Here is a 16,420-nt window from a genome sequence, read left to right as displayed (position 1 = left end):
GGCGTCTTATTATTGTTCGTAGATCCTGGAAAAGTGAAGGCTTACTCGGGTGCTAACGAGGTCTTCTACAACCCAAAGATTTAAAAAATCTCGATCACTGTCGAGGGTGAACCTAATGAGCTCTACACGCACGCGATGCTCCCGAAAGATCACCTCGAGCAGATCGTAAACTTATTCAGTAGCCACGATTCAAAGGTGACGATTGGGCAGTTCTTCACAGAAAGATACGCCCTGTTTGTTGATTTCCGAGCATCACCTGATCATAGTCTACACGGTTCCGGAAGGCCATTACAGAGATTGTCAGACGGTATAACCTTGCATATGACCAAGAAAGCAGACGGAACAACGGGGGATATTAAATGCTACGTTTTCCTACTTCAACATGCTCAGCTGAACATCTTAGATGGGCATTTTCACAGTGTCGAATATTAAAATAAAGATGGCAAGCATATTAGTACTCGCGGGTGGGGCTATAATCAATGCCCTCGCGTTCTCGGGGAGCAACTATTTGTTCAGTAAGCTGTCAGGCCATGGTGAGGCCGAGCGTAAAAGGCACGACAAGGCGATTGAACAACTTCAAGCAGCTCAGCAACAGTGGGTAAGAGATCGGCAGGCAAAGATCGATTGGTATAACCATCAACGAGAGCTGAAAAGGCAAGCTGGAGAGAGCTTGAAGGAGCTCGATGAAGGTATGAGAGACTATTACATCGCAACGATCGAGAAGGCTCCTAAGTTATCCGACTTCTACACGCCCAGCAAGCAGCAACAAGACGGTGAGCTAACGTTCATCGTTGGATCCTTAGCCCTCCTTGGTTTTGCAGTGTACAAGTTCGCCTAGCGTCTCCACAGGAGTTATATGTAAAATGTTTTCGACATGTAATAAACATGTCGAAAACACCCACAGAGAAGGAAAAATTGAGCAGTATTTACTATCAGCCCACACATCTCTGGATCGGAAACGAAGCCATTGAAAAACTTGTTGAACTTAGTGGTTTGTCTATGAAAAAGGTCAAAATCTACCTTGCCCACCAGGCATTCTGGCAGGTTCCCATTCCAGGGCCAAAGGTGGTAAAACATCCTCATTACACCGTTACAGTTCCAAATGCAGTACATCAATTTGATTTGCTTAGCATGCCTCATGATCGCCTGTATGGCTCGAAATACAAATACATTCTTACTGGAATTGACATTGCCAGCAGGTTCAAAGTGGCGAGACCCCTGCGAACGAAAAAGGCTGCAGAAGTGGCCAAAATGATCGAGGACATTTACGCGAAGCCCGGAGGCAAGGCCAGACCCTTGACGTGGCCCGAGACTGTCATGATAGATGCAGGAACCGAGTTCCTTGCAGACGTTACAAAGACCTTTCAAAAACATGACGTCAAGATCGACAGGACGGTGACAAAGTACCATCATAGACACACTGCCTTTGTGGAAAACTTCAACAAGCAGCTCGCGAGGCGTCTCTTCAAGGCTCAAGATGCTCAAGAGCTCAACGAAGAGGGAAAAGTCTCGACGATATGGGTCAAGCAACTCTACAAAATTGTGGATCAGATGAACAACACCAAAACCGCTGGAATCAAGATGAAACCTATCGATGCAGTCAAACTCGACGAGGTTCCACAAAAAGCAAGCTACAAGCCTGACAAGAATCCTCTTTCAGAAGATGGTCTCTACCGATATTTTTTGCAATCCGGTGAAGAGCATGGAGATCAGAGAAGACGTGCAACAGATATGATTTGGTCGAAAAAAACGTTCTGTTTGGACCGCATCGTCAACGAACCAGACAACCGAACAATGTACTACCTTGCAGATGGTCCAGAGCGTGTGTTTGTGAAAGAAGAGCTTTTGCGGGTTCCTGAAGACACGAAGCTGCCTCCTGACTCGGTTAAACAATGGTAAACTTCACGAGCCATTTCACAGGTTCCCCTGCTACGGGGGAACCGCTCAGTTGATACCCATAAGCGTGGTTTTTGTAATCTATCAGGGTTACAAAAAAAAATCCTAGATCTCGGCAAGCTCCATCAATCTCTGATGTGTATAATTACGACCTAATCGAAAGTGCCTTGGACGTTCGGGATTTACTTCAATGCATCCACGCTCTCAGAGCCAGTTGTAATGTACAATGGCATTTGGGGTTTCTGCAAGAACGACGAGTTGACCTTTGGGATGATCTGTTAACTTGTTGCGAATCTTTTGCGCTACATAGCCTTGTTGCCCACATATAGCGACATACGGATATTCATCATTGTTATTCTTTTGGATTATAACCATTCCGTTATCCTTTCTAGGATCTTGCGCACATGGAACATGTCGCTGTCGTAGCTCTATGATTTCTTGCTCTTGTCCGGCTATCGTTCGATCCTTGTAATTCAAGTCGCTCCGCTTTTTTTTTTTCAACAAACCAATCCAAAAATGGTTCTGCTTCAGGTCTACCACACCTCAAGAGGAAGCAATAAAGGCCTGGCTCTGTCAGTAACATCGTGTCTGGATGAAGGGGGTTGATATCGACCCCCTTGTCTTCTGCGGTACTTTTAACCTCCCAGGCCCGCCTTACATACTTCTCCGGTACATGTACCTGAATAGCTTTTCTACCATTACAATTATCGTTATAGCCGACAGCTCTCCACACGTTTTTGGCTATGAGGTATTGGCCTATGAGGCATTGGCCTCTTTCCTTAAGGCACAATGATTGGACTTGCTTTCCTTTAAAGTAATCAACCACAAGAGACATCTTTCTTATACACGCCAAGGCTCAACCACAGTTTTTTTTGTGATTCACAAAATATCACAAAATTACGAGGTCCAATAACCAACACCAAGCTGAGGAAGCCATGGATATTTTTTGCATAACTCTTGCCCGTCAGGACGGAGCCGCAGGTGATCAATATCCCGAGTCGTGTTTACCAGTTTGCTGTCATCGTCATGCTATCAGTCTGTCATGGGCTCTCAAAAGAGCTTGATACACAGCTTTAATTACGCTGTCATTATCCATCTTTTATTATATGTAAAACTGTGTTTGGCTGGGTGTGGACAGATCTGTCCACACCTTGGAGGTCAGTAATAACGTCACCTTTCCGTATTTTGTACCTGCTCCTGCGATCGCCTAGCGGCTCAGCAAGAGCAAGCCCGTCTAGGCGATCTTGTAACTTCTAGGATGCTCCAGTCTTATGTACAAGCAAGCATGCTTGGACTTCTTGAGCTGAGCCTTAATAATGGAAATTTCTTCCCTACTTGAAATTACATCGTTCTCTTGATGAATGAGCTCAAACTCCTTCCGATTCTTCGGATACCAGACAAAAAGCTGTTTCCTTTGATCCCTTACTGTTATTGGGATCTTCTTATATCTTTGTGTTAGTAGCCAGAGACTGTGTTTGCGATGTCTACCCGAAACAGCTAGTTCTATCAACGCACCACGAGTTTTGTCGAGACTCTCGTCCGCTATCATATCGTCAATGATGAAGAGCGTCTCTTCCAACGACGACAGTTTTTGGATCCATTCGAACAGCTGCTCCTTTGGATCCACCAGAAACACGTAGTCATCCCTCCATAGCGAGGATCTCTCTTGATAGGTCTTGTTCCAGCGGATTGTAGGGCAGAGAATGACAATGTTGTCGAAATGCTGCCTATACTCGTTTTCAAGCAAATCCAGGACACGCTGCGTCTTGCCACAGCTTGTCGGTCCAGTAAAGATTGCCGTATGCGGCTCCTTGACAATGTCTAGAGTCATTTTATTTTAGGTCCTTCGGGTCACTCGTGTTTGTCTTGGGCAGACATGCTAGGGCGCTTACTTAGAGATGAAGCGGTTACCTTTTCTAATGTTCTCGCTTGCCCACATTGGATGGATATTTGTATAGTGTAGTCTTCTCGTTGGTCAGCTATTTTGGAGGCATCATGGAACGCTTATACCACCCTTGTTTTATCGCGTAATCGTCGAATAATATCGCTCCTGTCATATAGCCAGCGAGCTTCAAGCCGTCCTCCATGTCCATCTTGGCCCCCGGTCTAGAAACTCCCAGAGCTTTTTTCGCGCCTAGCGCCAAGACAATAGTATAGGATACTAGTCTGACAGATTCCCACAAGGAATCGACGACTTCTTTCTGATACTCTTTGCTGCTCATTTATTATAGGTTATCGCATCTTGAAAATGTCAATATCAGGCTGACGCTCGGGCTCTTGCTTTCGCGTGGGTTGAGGCGCACGTACTCTTGTGGAGACGGTTTCAGCAGGCTTCTTACGTATGTAATAGACTGCCACGCAACCGGCAAGTACGGCAATACCTCCAGCGCCATAGAGATATGCACTGAACTTGTGAGGACCTGCGACAGGTTCCTGACCCTCTTGCGAAGTACTTGCTGGGGTACTTGAATTCTCACTTGTCTCGACCCGAGCAGGTACTTGCTTCAACTTGGCCTTGTTCTTGCGATTCCATTCAGCAAGTCTCTTGCCAGCAGCAACACGACCCTCATTCTTCTTGGTTATGATTTGGTTAGATTCACTCATTTATTTGTAAGTCGTGAGACGTACAAAAATCTTTTTTTTACATCAAGACGGCTTCTGCTCTGCGAAACTTGGTTCTATTTCATCCGGAAAATCTTTTCGCAGTTTGATTTGTGCTTGACGCTCCTCGGCAATTTCGCTGAATTTTTTCCAGTTTAGATGGTTGAAAACTGTGCAAAACAGAGAGACGGGAGCGAGCCACAGCCCGCACTTTTCATACATGTATGACCCTGCAACTTCCATCGGAGAGTTCCCTGTGAACGATGGCAATTTCTCCGTTACATTACCAATCAACTCTAAAGTCGAGTTTTGAATCAGAAAGTTTGCGTTTATGTTGCTCATCATGGTCTGAAAATTGTCAACACCTGACATTTTCGACAGCAGGTCTTTTGCTGCTGATTTTTGCGCTTGTGCCTCGAGGTTCTTCAAGAGGTTGTCAAGTTGTTTCTCTGTCGCTTTATCCAGCAACTCAGGCGTCCACTGCTTTTTTCCCAGAGAGTTGACGAGACTCAAGTTTTGCTTGACTTTTTCCCGCTTTCTCATTGCTGGTGACGGTGTGTCTAAGACGTCTAAAATTTCATTCAGTTCTGACATAACTTTTATTAGAGAGGAAAACTTGCAGTAGACGTACAAAAAACTTACGTACAACATTACCAACAAGAGTTCAAGTATCATTTTTATTAATGTATTTTCGTGATCAAGACCATGCTGAATGCAAACGTTTGTAACAGAAAATTTTGACATTTTGAAAACACTGAGACGTGTGAGATGCAAATAAATTTTTGAAGCATCCCGCGAGACTCAAAACATCCATGGTTTAACATGGTCGGGATGCCACACTCTGGTGAGCAATTCTTGCTTGCAAACCGCTCCAGGACTGCTTCCATGTACAAAGGTGAACCCACCTTGAGCTTGAAGTCGCTTGTCATCATCAACACTCAGCGCAATTTTGTTCAGCTTTTCGGTGAAAATCTCGTGTTTTCGACTGGTAAATCTCAGTTGCGTGCGATACAAATTTTGACAGGTCTGCAGGCTGTTCAAATAATCTGCGAACGTGATCTGTTTCTTGACGACACACTTTTTTGTACCTTTTGCCTTCTTTTGCACGTATCCTTCGAGTGTCTTGTACGCATACATTTTTGACCTCAATGCAACAAATTCGATCATGATTTTGCCACCAAGTTCATCCTTCATTAAGCACAATTTTTCTTGTTTTTGCCAGTAGGCAAGGGACGTTTGTCTTCGGGACTGTAATTCGATGTGTCAAACCTTGATTCAACGTCACCTGCGATATCTTTATAGACATCGTCTGTTTTGATGTGGTAGACAAAACTATCTGTGTCCATGTAGCAAAGCTCTGCGCTTGCACCAAACTTCGGCTTGATATAGTCATAGTGAAACTCATACATCGTGAGTTTGCTCAAGTCCAAGATGGAGAGGCCGAGGTAGACAGGTTTGTTCATGACGACCTTCACTTTGTTCATTTCCATTGCCACAAATTTCTTGTCAAATCTTGATGTGCTGTGATAGTTTGGAGCTGATGCGAGCTTCTTGCGCCTCCATTCCGTTGTCACCAGTTTGATGTCACGGTGCTTGCGAACGTTCTCCATGGTCTTGCCAAAGACGCTATTATTCATTAGCTTAAAAAAGTCTTTCTCAAAGTCATTTTTGGCATCCTTTCGCAGCTTTGTGTTCATGTCAATGTAGGGTTTCAGCCAAGCACTTTGCTTGAACTCAATGACTCGGTGCACCTTGGTGAGAACCAATCCATGCTGCAGTGCCTGCTGCAATTTGCGAATGTGCAGCACGTATTTTTCCTTGTCAAACACATTGCACGTCAACTTTTCACAGTCGTTGTTCAGACGCATCTTTTCAGGCAAGAATGGAAAGTCGTTGTGGAGTTTGTGCAGCTTTTTCGGGTAGTGGACATCCACTTCAAGAAAATAGCCATCATCTCCATTTTTATAATTTTCTATAAAAGCTTGAGTAAAATTTTCGAGGTCTTCACGCCACTTAAAGCCGTGTATTGGCAGCTTTTGTGACATGGCACCTCCGTACAGATTGTTGGCATCGATGTCCAGCAGATACAGTGAGCATGCTTGTAGTCGTTTTCGGTGATGTTTTCAAGGTTCAAGCTGCTGTAAAATTGTGCTTTTGGAGGAAGTGCTGTCTCTTCAAAACGTTCCCACGCATCCATGTATTCGTAGGGGTAAACACCCTTACGCAGCAAAAGTCTAAAGTGCTCGTCATTGCCCTTTGCATGCTTGAATGTGTTGGAAAATTTCTTCTTCATGGAATGTTCATTCAGTTCCACCGTCTTGTAAGAGCAGTAACAGGTTTGGCACTTGAATTGCGCCTTGTACTCTGAGTCAATCTCGATGAGTTCCATGTTTGATTTGCAGTCGTTGCAGCTGACACTTTCACTGTTGGTTCCAGCTAAATTATCCACAAGGCTTGACAATGAGCTTTGCATGAACCTGCAGCTGTCGATAAACTTGATTTTGCAGGTCGTGCTGATTTCCACTTCTTTCATTTGGTTGGTCTTCTTGTTCTTCTTCATCTGCTTCAACGGTTCGCCGTCTTTTCCTTGAAATGTGACGGATTGCTTGATGGAGAAGCTGATGTATTTTTCGCTGTTTTCACCCAGACATTCAAACTCGTGGCTTTTGAATTCCCTGGCCAGCTGCTTGATGATGATGTGATCGTCATACCGTGAGCGATTGTGCATGACCACCGGAATCTCGTTGGGGATGCGATATTTTAGGTTGCACGAACTGTGTGCAGCTCCTCGATACTGACCAGTGTAGTGACAGTGATCTCGAACTTTGCGCATTGTCATGTCTTCGTTGTTATTCTTGAACACTCCTTCGCAAATGAAGCATCTTTTTGCAGACTTGTGGGCTTCTTTCTCTTCATGTGTCAACGGGATCATCTTCTTTTGTGGATGTCTGATATCTCTATTGACTTGATCTCTCAGTCCCTTGCAAAACCTTTCCATGCAGTCTTTTCCACGATAGCAGTCGGATGATTCTTCAACTTCTCCATGTGCAAATTTAGTTATGAAGGCATATCCTGAAGCCACATGCTTGCTGACGTCTCTGGTGTGTGATTTTTCAGGGTCTCCATCACAACCTTGAACAGGTTCCAAGATACATTCTGTGTCTGCATAGATGACAAATGGCATTCTGAGCGACTTTTGCCCATTTTCGTGTTTGAGGACTGTTCCTTCTTTGGGCATGACAATCTCCCAAAAATCATGGTCCATGCACACTTTCATGTGATTGTCTCTTGTCTCTTGACTGCGGAATCCGTGCATGCAGTTTCGACAGTAATGATCACCTCAATGTCTAGATGATAAACCGCGCATGAGCGCAGAGTATCTTTTAATGGCAACGTAGTGCTTTTTCCCTCCTTCTTGAATGATTAGCACATCTGCCACCTTTTTACGTGTCGTGTTGTGTTTCGAAACATATGCCTGTCTGACCTGAAAATCTTCTTCAGAAAAGTAGACATTCAGCGCCACGTTGGGGTTTTGCCTTTCAAACTTTTTCCAGTGTGTGTTGGGAGTTGGGAACTCGATGCCACTCCAATTGTACTGTTCAACAAACGGTTCGAGCTTCGAGATGCGCTCAGGATGTGCTCCAATGCCATCAAAATGGAGGGCTGCAATGACAGCCCATTTGAAGCACTGCTCGTCTTCATTTTTGGGATTGATGATGCAGTGCTTTCTTTGCAGCCATTCGGGTGTCTTGAACCATGATCTACCTCTCATAAGGTCAATCATGTGGCAGTGATACGTCATTTCCGTGATTCGGTTGAAGATGTAGTCGCTTTTTTTGAGTTTCTCCGATGTCATTTCAAAGCGTTTTAGCAGGCTTTTATACATCTCTTCGATCAATTCTTCGATGTCGCTTCCTTCCATGATTGTGACAGCTTCACTCCATATTGGTTTTGTGAACTTGTCAGAAGGATTTTCCCTGTGCACAAACTCCACCACGAGATTCAGTTGAAACTTCCAATTCTGTCTAGTGTTTTGCAAGTCTGTGATGACTTTCTCCACATGTTGTTTCTGTTGATCCAGGTACTGTTCAATACTCACCACTTGACCTTCTGGTGTTCCTTCACTTCGGAAATGTCGATAATTACCATCAAGTGCATCACGTGTTGCTGCCACTGGTGCAGATACAGCCTCATAGAGACTGCTAATCATGCTTCTCAAGTAAGAAGTCATTGTTTTATTATATGTTAGAAAATTTTCTGGGACGCTGGACATTTTATTTTATGTTGCGACCCCAACCAGGGTGACAACATTGCGTTCGTACGAGAGTGCTGCAGGGGAGCGGTAATTGCCCGCGGTATTGACCCTTTGCGTAGAGGATCAATATAGCGAGGAAACAGTGCTGTCTCAGACCCTTGAAATTGGGGTTTGAGTGGAAAACAGCGACCCTTTGCGCAGAGGATCAATATAGCGAGGAAACAGTGCTGTCTCAGACCCTTGAAATTAGGGTTTATGAAAATGTCCTAGGGAGCTCCACTTTCATTGTGTCATGCAAAAAAACCTATGGATGCCGCTGCCCCGTTCGATCCACGGAAAGAAAACCAAGGTCGCCCTCGAAAGTTGTCTATCCGTATGGAACGAATTATTGTCAGGACTGTGGCACAATTGCGACGGAATGGGGTACAGTTCTCCTCGAACAAAGATCAAGAGACAGCAGGACTCGGCTGGAAGATAAGTAACAGAGACATACGACGTTGTTTGCAGAAACATGGTTACAAGTATTGTCAATCAAATAAAAAAAAGGACTTTTGAGCGTGAAAGACAAATCCATTCGCACGAAGTTTACTAGGCAACAGTTAAATCTCCCGGCCGAGTACTGGACTAAGGAGATTGGGTTTTATTTGGATGGGATTGGATTTGCATTTAAGCCCAACCTGGCTGGAGAGGCGAGAACAGTATCAAGTATGACCTGGCGTAGGCCCAACGAAGGTCTTTCTATCACAAAAAAAGGACGAAAAGAAGGCAGTGGGGGTAAGATGGCAAATTTTTTCGTTGCGATTAGTTTTGGTAATGGGGTTGTCATGTGTCACCATCATGACTGGATCACTGGCGACAATTTTGCCAGGTATGTTATTGATGAACAATTCCCCACTGCCTTCGCGAAGAGCGAGTCTGCGCTACCGTACAAGTTTCTTCAGGATGGATGTCCTAAACAAAATTCAAAAGCAGCGAGGGTGGCCTTGGAGCACAAAGGTTATGTCATGGTCAAAATACCGGCACGCTCCCCGGATCTAAACCCAATAGAAATTTTTTCCACCTGGTTAGGACAAAATTTAAAGAAGACGCAATGAAACAGAACATCACAGCAGAAACATATGAACAGTTTGTGAACAGAATCAAGCAAACCATATTGACAGGTATTCCAAAACAAAGTATTGACAACCTGATATCATCAATGCCAAAAAGGTTGGCACTTGTGCAAAAGCACAAAGGTGCCAGAACAAAATATTAAGTTTTTAAAGATATTTAGCTGTAAATTCTATGCGTCACAGTGCGTCACTAATGCGTCACTCGGTTTTTTGCATGTGTTTAACTGTTAAATGTATGCGTCACATGCGTCACAACATTTTTTTTAAAGATATATATACTATTCTTTTAAAACTTTGGATGTGACGCATGTGACGCATTAAATTCTTTTACAGCATAGTACTATATAGCTTGTGACGCATATGTGACGCACTTGTGACGCATGGAATATAATAACTTTTAAATACGAACATAGTTTTTATATATTATACATTTTACGCATCCATGCCTTGGATAACCAGGGTGCAAAAACAGTGCGGACAAGGTTCTAAGTCTTTCATCGATTCCTTTGGGATTTCTTCAATGAATTTGAATTCTCGCCACCTTGAACTCATCATATCTGTTTCGCGTTGGTCTCTCTGGTTATATTTTCCAACATGTTCAATTGAACCTTCGCTTGTAGCCAAAATTGGCATGGAATTGTCCCTGCCTATAACCATGTCAGTGGCAAACTGGTTTTTAGGCCTTGGCAGGTGAACAGTCTGACCTTCCAACAGGAGGAGAAATTCGTTCCATGCGATTAATTCCGCTGACCACCTAAAATCATTAAGGTAGGCGAGTTCACATTCATCGAGGCCAACCCATGCGTACTTGCTGCTTGCAGGATTAACAAAACAATTGAAAATTAGTTCTACAGGGTTTAACAAGAATGATTTTCCACAATTTGTTGGTCCTGTTAACAGGATATTGTTATTTTTCTTGCGACCACGCTTCAGACATTCTCGCAGAGCATCAGCAAAAACGTATATATTGATGCTATTGTTTCTCAACACTTGCCTTGCACACACCAACCAAGTGCCGTTGCATCCGTCTACGCAGGCTGTGTTTGATTTTTCTACCACAACGTCAAGTCTACATTTTTGCTGTCGCTCGATCGCTTTAGGGGCACTGTGCATTTTCCAAGTTACAGAAATGAGTTCTGAGAGTGCCTTTGAAGACTTATTTAAGATAAAATTGAATAAGTCTGGCTGATTCTCAGCTTGTCTCCGGTTTGCCACTGACATGAGCTGAGTGTCATTTTTTATGTCGTTTTCAACAAGAAACTTGGCAACATCACTATTAGATAAGCGTCGTTTAGCTGAAGCTTCCGGTTTTTGTACTGGACCCTCCAAACACTAGCGTTTCTTTGAATTTTGGGAAAAACGAGTGAAACCCCGCTTTGACACTGGTGATTTGGCATTCTTTAAGTTTGGGTGATTTTTGCTGTGCAAAACTTGGCAACATCACTATTAGATAAGCGTCGTTTAGCTGAAGCTTCCGGTTTTTGTACTGGACCATCCAAACACCGGCGTTTCTTTGAATTTTGAGAAAAACGAGTGAAACCCCGCTTTGACACTGGTGATTTGGCATTATTTAAGTTTGGGTGATTTTTGCTGTGCAAAACTGACTCAAACGGTTTATCTTTGCAAACATAACGGTATGCAGCCAAGTACCCATAGTTTTTGGATGAGAAGTTCACAGAAATCTTACGTGTCTTGTAAATGTGCTGATGAATGGGGCGCCAACGACGGGTTCCACTCAGTTTCAATGCCATGTGGTAGTGTTGATGCTCACCATCTGCATGAACCTCTGTACAAGTAGCCCAGTGTTCGACATTAGCCTTAGGCATCCCTATGGAAAATGCCTCTAATACGATGTCAGTGAATGCCTTTTGATTTGGAACAACACTTAGATCTGCTTTGGAGTACGTTAACATATACGTTCTGCAACTGTCTTTGTTCTCAAGCTCCTCATCGCTATTTATATTGTTTGCCATTCTATATTAGGTTTTATACTTTATTTTATACGTTATTTTAGGCTAGGATGAGAGCTTATTTCTTGTGTTGAATATCATTTGATTTCACTTTCGTTTTCTTCGAATTTTGGCGCCTAATTTTTATACTTTATTTTATACGTTATTTTAGGCTAAGATGAGAGCTTATTTCTTGTGTTGAATATCATTTGATTTCGTTTTCTTCAAATTTTGGCGCCTAATTTTGCTTATCATTTCACTGGATTCGTTACAGAATAGTAGTCTCATAGAAACTAGGGTCAAGTCCACGTGTAAATTCGAGTTACAGAGGCCTTTTTGACTTTCTCCAGGAAGAAAAAGGCCACAACTCTTGTCAAATTTTTTTCTTGAAATTCAGACAATCCCGGTCAAAAATAATGGCAGCAAACCCTTTTTTCATGTGTAGCAAGAGCTTGATAAGTAGAAAGCCCCCTTTCCCCCAGTATCAATGTTCAAAAGTTGTGCTAACGCGTTTCCAAACATTGATAATGGGGGAGAGGGGATAAGAAAGGATTATACTGCACTTTTTGTAGCTTACTGCCAATATATTTTGACCGGGATTGTAGCTAGCTAGAAATTTCAATGCAGAGTGGGTTATTAAAAACCAAACTTTCTATTTTTCTAACTGTGGTGCAAAGTGCAACGTTGAACCTGTATTTATATCAATAAATGCTAAAAATAATTATGCTCAGGTTCATATTCTGTTTTGTCTGTAAGGTGTTGATGAAGGATGTGATGATAATTTTAAAACCAACCATTTTTGTAATCCCGGTTAAAACAATTCAAAAAAGTAAAAGTAAAACACCTTTTTTGAATCTGCTTACAGCGCATAAATGTCTTTTTCTTTCTTTATGTTATATCAATTTATTACTATCTCGCCTGCGAGGAGTACTCAAATACAGCTGTCCGTCCCAAAATGGAAATTTTTGGCTCTCTGAGCACCGACACGGGAGTAGTCGTGTGTTCGAATCTCATCTTGGTAACTATTTTTACTTTTTTTTTTTCATTTTACTATCTCGCCTGCGAGGATAGGTTTCCAACTCGTAAATGTCCCAAATGGTCAATTGCAAAAAGGTATGCTGAACATAATAGTGACATCATAATTTTGATTTTTGTCACCTAAATGTCATTTTAGGCCAAAATTGGTCCAAAAATTAAAACTACTTTATTTTAGACAAAATTTGGCAAAGTTAACACAAAACGTATGCTGAACATGATGGTGACATTAAAATTTTGATTTTTGTCACCTAAATGTCATTTTAGGCCAAAATTGGTCCGAAATTAAAACTACTTTATTTTCGACAAAATTTGGCACAGATAACAAAAAAAGTATGCTAACATGATGGTGACATCAAAATTTTGATTCTTTGTCACCTAAATGCCGTTTAAGACCATAAACGTTTCAATCGCGCGACTTTTAACCATGGATGATAGGCTGTATTTTTGTTAGCAGAAATTGTAGAATTGGGTCGCATTGTGGATGTTTCATAGTTGTGCATTTTTAATAGCGAGATAGTTTATGCAGCGCCTGCATCTTGTTTTATTTAATTTCCTGCTTCCCCTAGTTCAGCCTACTTTAGCATATAGCAGACTGTCCATGTCTGGAATAGCTAATATTACGTTATCAGGCATTTCCCTGACATGCTGACGAGCCCTGATATTGGGCGAAACAGTCCTAAAATATTTGAATTTAAACTGTTGTTTTTAATTTTCATACACCTTTTTGTAACCCTTTAAAAGAGGGTTTGGTATTTTCATTTTCATTCGAAACTTTAGAGTAAAAAACGTCTTGAACAAAACTAATAATTTGGACATTATTTAGGCCGTTTGTAGTGCGTAGAGGCTTAAAATAGCGAAAGTTTCCGGGGCAGCGCCTCGGACCTACCATGGGGGCGTACAGCGCCCCCATAACCCCAGCGGATCCGCCCCTGCTTGTTAAACACGTTGCAATAGCTACAGCTAGTTATATGTGAGACAACTCCTGCACATGAAACTCCAAGAGTAATATTTCATCCATCAACAAATATTTCAACTCGCTTAACAACTAAAGCAAGTCTGGAGCCAAAGAAGTAGTTCGGATACAAGAGAAAAGCAAATACCCACCTGTATATAACTTGTAGCCCTTCGATATGTTTCGCTATGTAATTTTTAACAATGTCATTCTTTAGAAAGGTTTGCGCGTATGCTAATGGACCAGCATTCACCTGACGGAAGGAAAGTAATATTGGGCAAAAGCAATTTAGAAAATCGCATGTCATAAGTAAGATAAAATAATCTACCACCACAGCATTAGCATTACCTGAACACTGACACTTCCAGCAAGTTTGAGTTGCAATTTCTTCATGTCTGGTGGGTCGAGTGAAATCACATGGTTTAACTCTTTTACTTTGCTCTGCATTTCATCAATAGCAACCTAAAACCCAGTGGATATTTTAGTAGAAGAATAAAAAATAACAAGTGAATTGAGCAAAGCTTATAGTGAAGAGAAGAGACGCGACTGGAAGAAAGATGTGGACTACATCGAAGGAAGAAACTTTCGCCATTTCACGATATTTGGTCATTGTAATCTCTTTAATAATAGCCGTATTTTGTCTGTTCAAAAGGGTTACCGATATCCCTTTGATCTTTCCTCGAATTTTTAGAAACCAGGGGGTTGTTTAATTGGAAATCTTATGATTTATCAAAATAAAAAACTACAGAAATTAATTTATTTCCTTACATAATTTACTTAATTTAATTGATAAACCTCTAATTTAAAAAACAAATTAAGTGATTAAAATGAATTCATTATTTATATGCGCCATTTTTAATAATAATTTACCCCCGTGACCTTAATCGCCGATTCCGCCCAGGAGCTACAGAAAACAAATAGGATGGTTTTGCTGACAGTTTAACTGGCTTTGTTTTGACCGCTCGCATGTGTATACCAATCAAAACGCCTGATTCTCTGAAAAACAATCAAGACTTTCGCGGCCTAGACATGCCAACGAAGAAACATGATGGCCATTTTAGTTTTAAGAAGAAGGTCAATTCAGTGCTGTTTGTAAGTCTGTTTCACTTTTTTGTGTTCTATAAGCTTTTTATTTTCGTAATATTGGTTTTTTGTATGTTCTAAAATGTTAAGATAAATATATTGTCATGTTTTTAGTCACGTACAGATCTTAAACGCACCAGTTTTAGGATTTTTGGCTAGGAACGAAGATTGAGGCTAGCTAGCTAGCTAGAACCCTACTTATTCCACCATTTATTTTTGTGTTGAGACTTTGCTGACGTCAGCAAAATTTTTAAACCCTTATATCTCCTTAGGCGTTTGTCAAAAACATACGATACTATACATTATCTTGATCAGCGTTTCAACCTTTACACATTACAGACAACGAATGACTAAATTTCACCAATTTTCTTTTTGTATACGCAGTGCTGACGTCAGCAAAAAATCTAAAGCAACCTATTTTTCCATTGTCCTTCTGCCTTAGTGGATTTTTCAACGGGCTTTATTGACTACCTATATAATAATACGCTAAGTGTGTCTGTCTGTGTGTCTGTGACAGGCAAAGTGTATGTGTTCATTTTCCTTTGATGTTGCCAAAAATGCATGTCTAATATGCTAAATTTTCTGACGTTACGGCGCAACGTCAATAACACTACTTTAACGTCAATATCCTATATTAAATTAATGAAGCCATTACAGTGCACCTAAAACATTGAGGGCAAATAACTTGGAAACGAGGTGGTGACGTCAATGATTTTTCACCGCGACTGGCCAACTAAACCCCATATATTTCATTAATCGCTCATCAAAACCACACGTCCATATACATTTTCTTGATCAGCAGTGTAAGCTCTACACAATGGAGAAAACATGAAAACAAGTTTCTCAATTTATTTATTTTGTATTCGCACAGCTGACGTCAGCAAAAAATCTAAAATAACCTATTTTTCCATTGTCCTTCTGCCTAAGTTGATTGCTCCACGGGCCTTATCGACTAGTCTCTTTAATAATAGCCATATTTTGTCTGTGTGTCCGTGAAAGCCGCGTCCCGTTACAGGAACACAAAATTTTGTAAATTACGCACCAATACCAAATGCGATATATTTTTATTGACTTTGTTTTGACCGCTTGCACGTAGAATACCAATCACGACGCCTGATTCTTTAAAAAACAAACTAAGATTTTCGCTGAAAAAAAGAATCCAAGATTTTATCGGCTGGACGAAAGGCCATTTTGACGAAGGCCATTTTGATTTTTAAAGTGGTCATGTGTGGTCAAGTTTGTAGGGTTTTAATGTTATGAAAGCTTTATATTTTTGTTATATTTGTTTGTTTTTATTGTTAAGGTTACTGTAAAGGAAAAAACTCACTTGATGAGTAGTCTCAGAAAAACCCTTATAATTTATCAATACTTTTACATTTTTTTAAATTTTTTTTTGGTTTCTGAATGTTTGATGAAAGACTTTTTTGATGGTGTTATTTTCATGAGATTTTAATTTTTAAAAAAGAAAATATAATGAATTAAACACACACCATTTTTTTTTCACCGTACATTTTAAAATGGCTTCTTTTTCCGA

The 16,420-nt window shown here is 41.3% G+C and overlaps 1 protein-coding gene across 3 annotated transcripts in view; it reads right to left on the bottom strand.

Moving 5' to 3' along the window:
* The window catches only part of LOC130636112 (dedicator of cytokinesis protein 9-like), a 90,553-nt gene that overhangs the window by 9,688 nt on the left and 64,445 nt on the right, over positions 1-16,420 (bottom strand). For all 3 annotated transcript variants that reach the window (XM_057445729.1, XM_057445731.1, XM_057445730.1), the window contains 2 exons: positions 14,152-14,265; positions 13,956-14,056 (listed from right to left, as the gene is read on the bottom strand). In XM_057445729.1, coding sequence (XP_057301712.1) covers positions 13,956-14,056; positions 14,152-14,265 — 215 coding nt within the window. The remainder of the gene's footprint in view (positions 1-13,955; positions 14,057-14,151; positions 14,266-16,420) is intronic.

Source organism: Hydractinia symbiolongicarpus, chromosome 3 (assembly GCF_029227915.1).
Source record: "Hydractinia symbiolongicarpus strain clone_291-10 chromosome 3, HSymV2.1, whole genome shotgun sequence".
Classification (NCBI taxonomy): Eukaryota; Metazoa; Cnidaria; class Hydrozoa; order Anthoathecata; family Hydractiniidae; genus Hydractinia; species Hydractinia symbiolongicarpus.
This window is presented reverse-complemented; position numbering and strand designations above follow the sequence as displayed.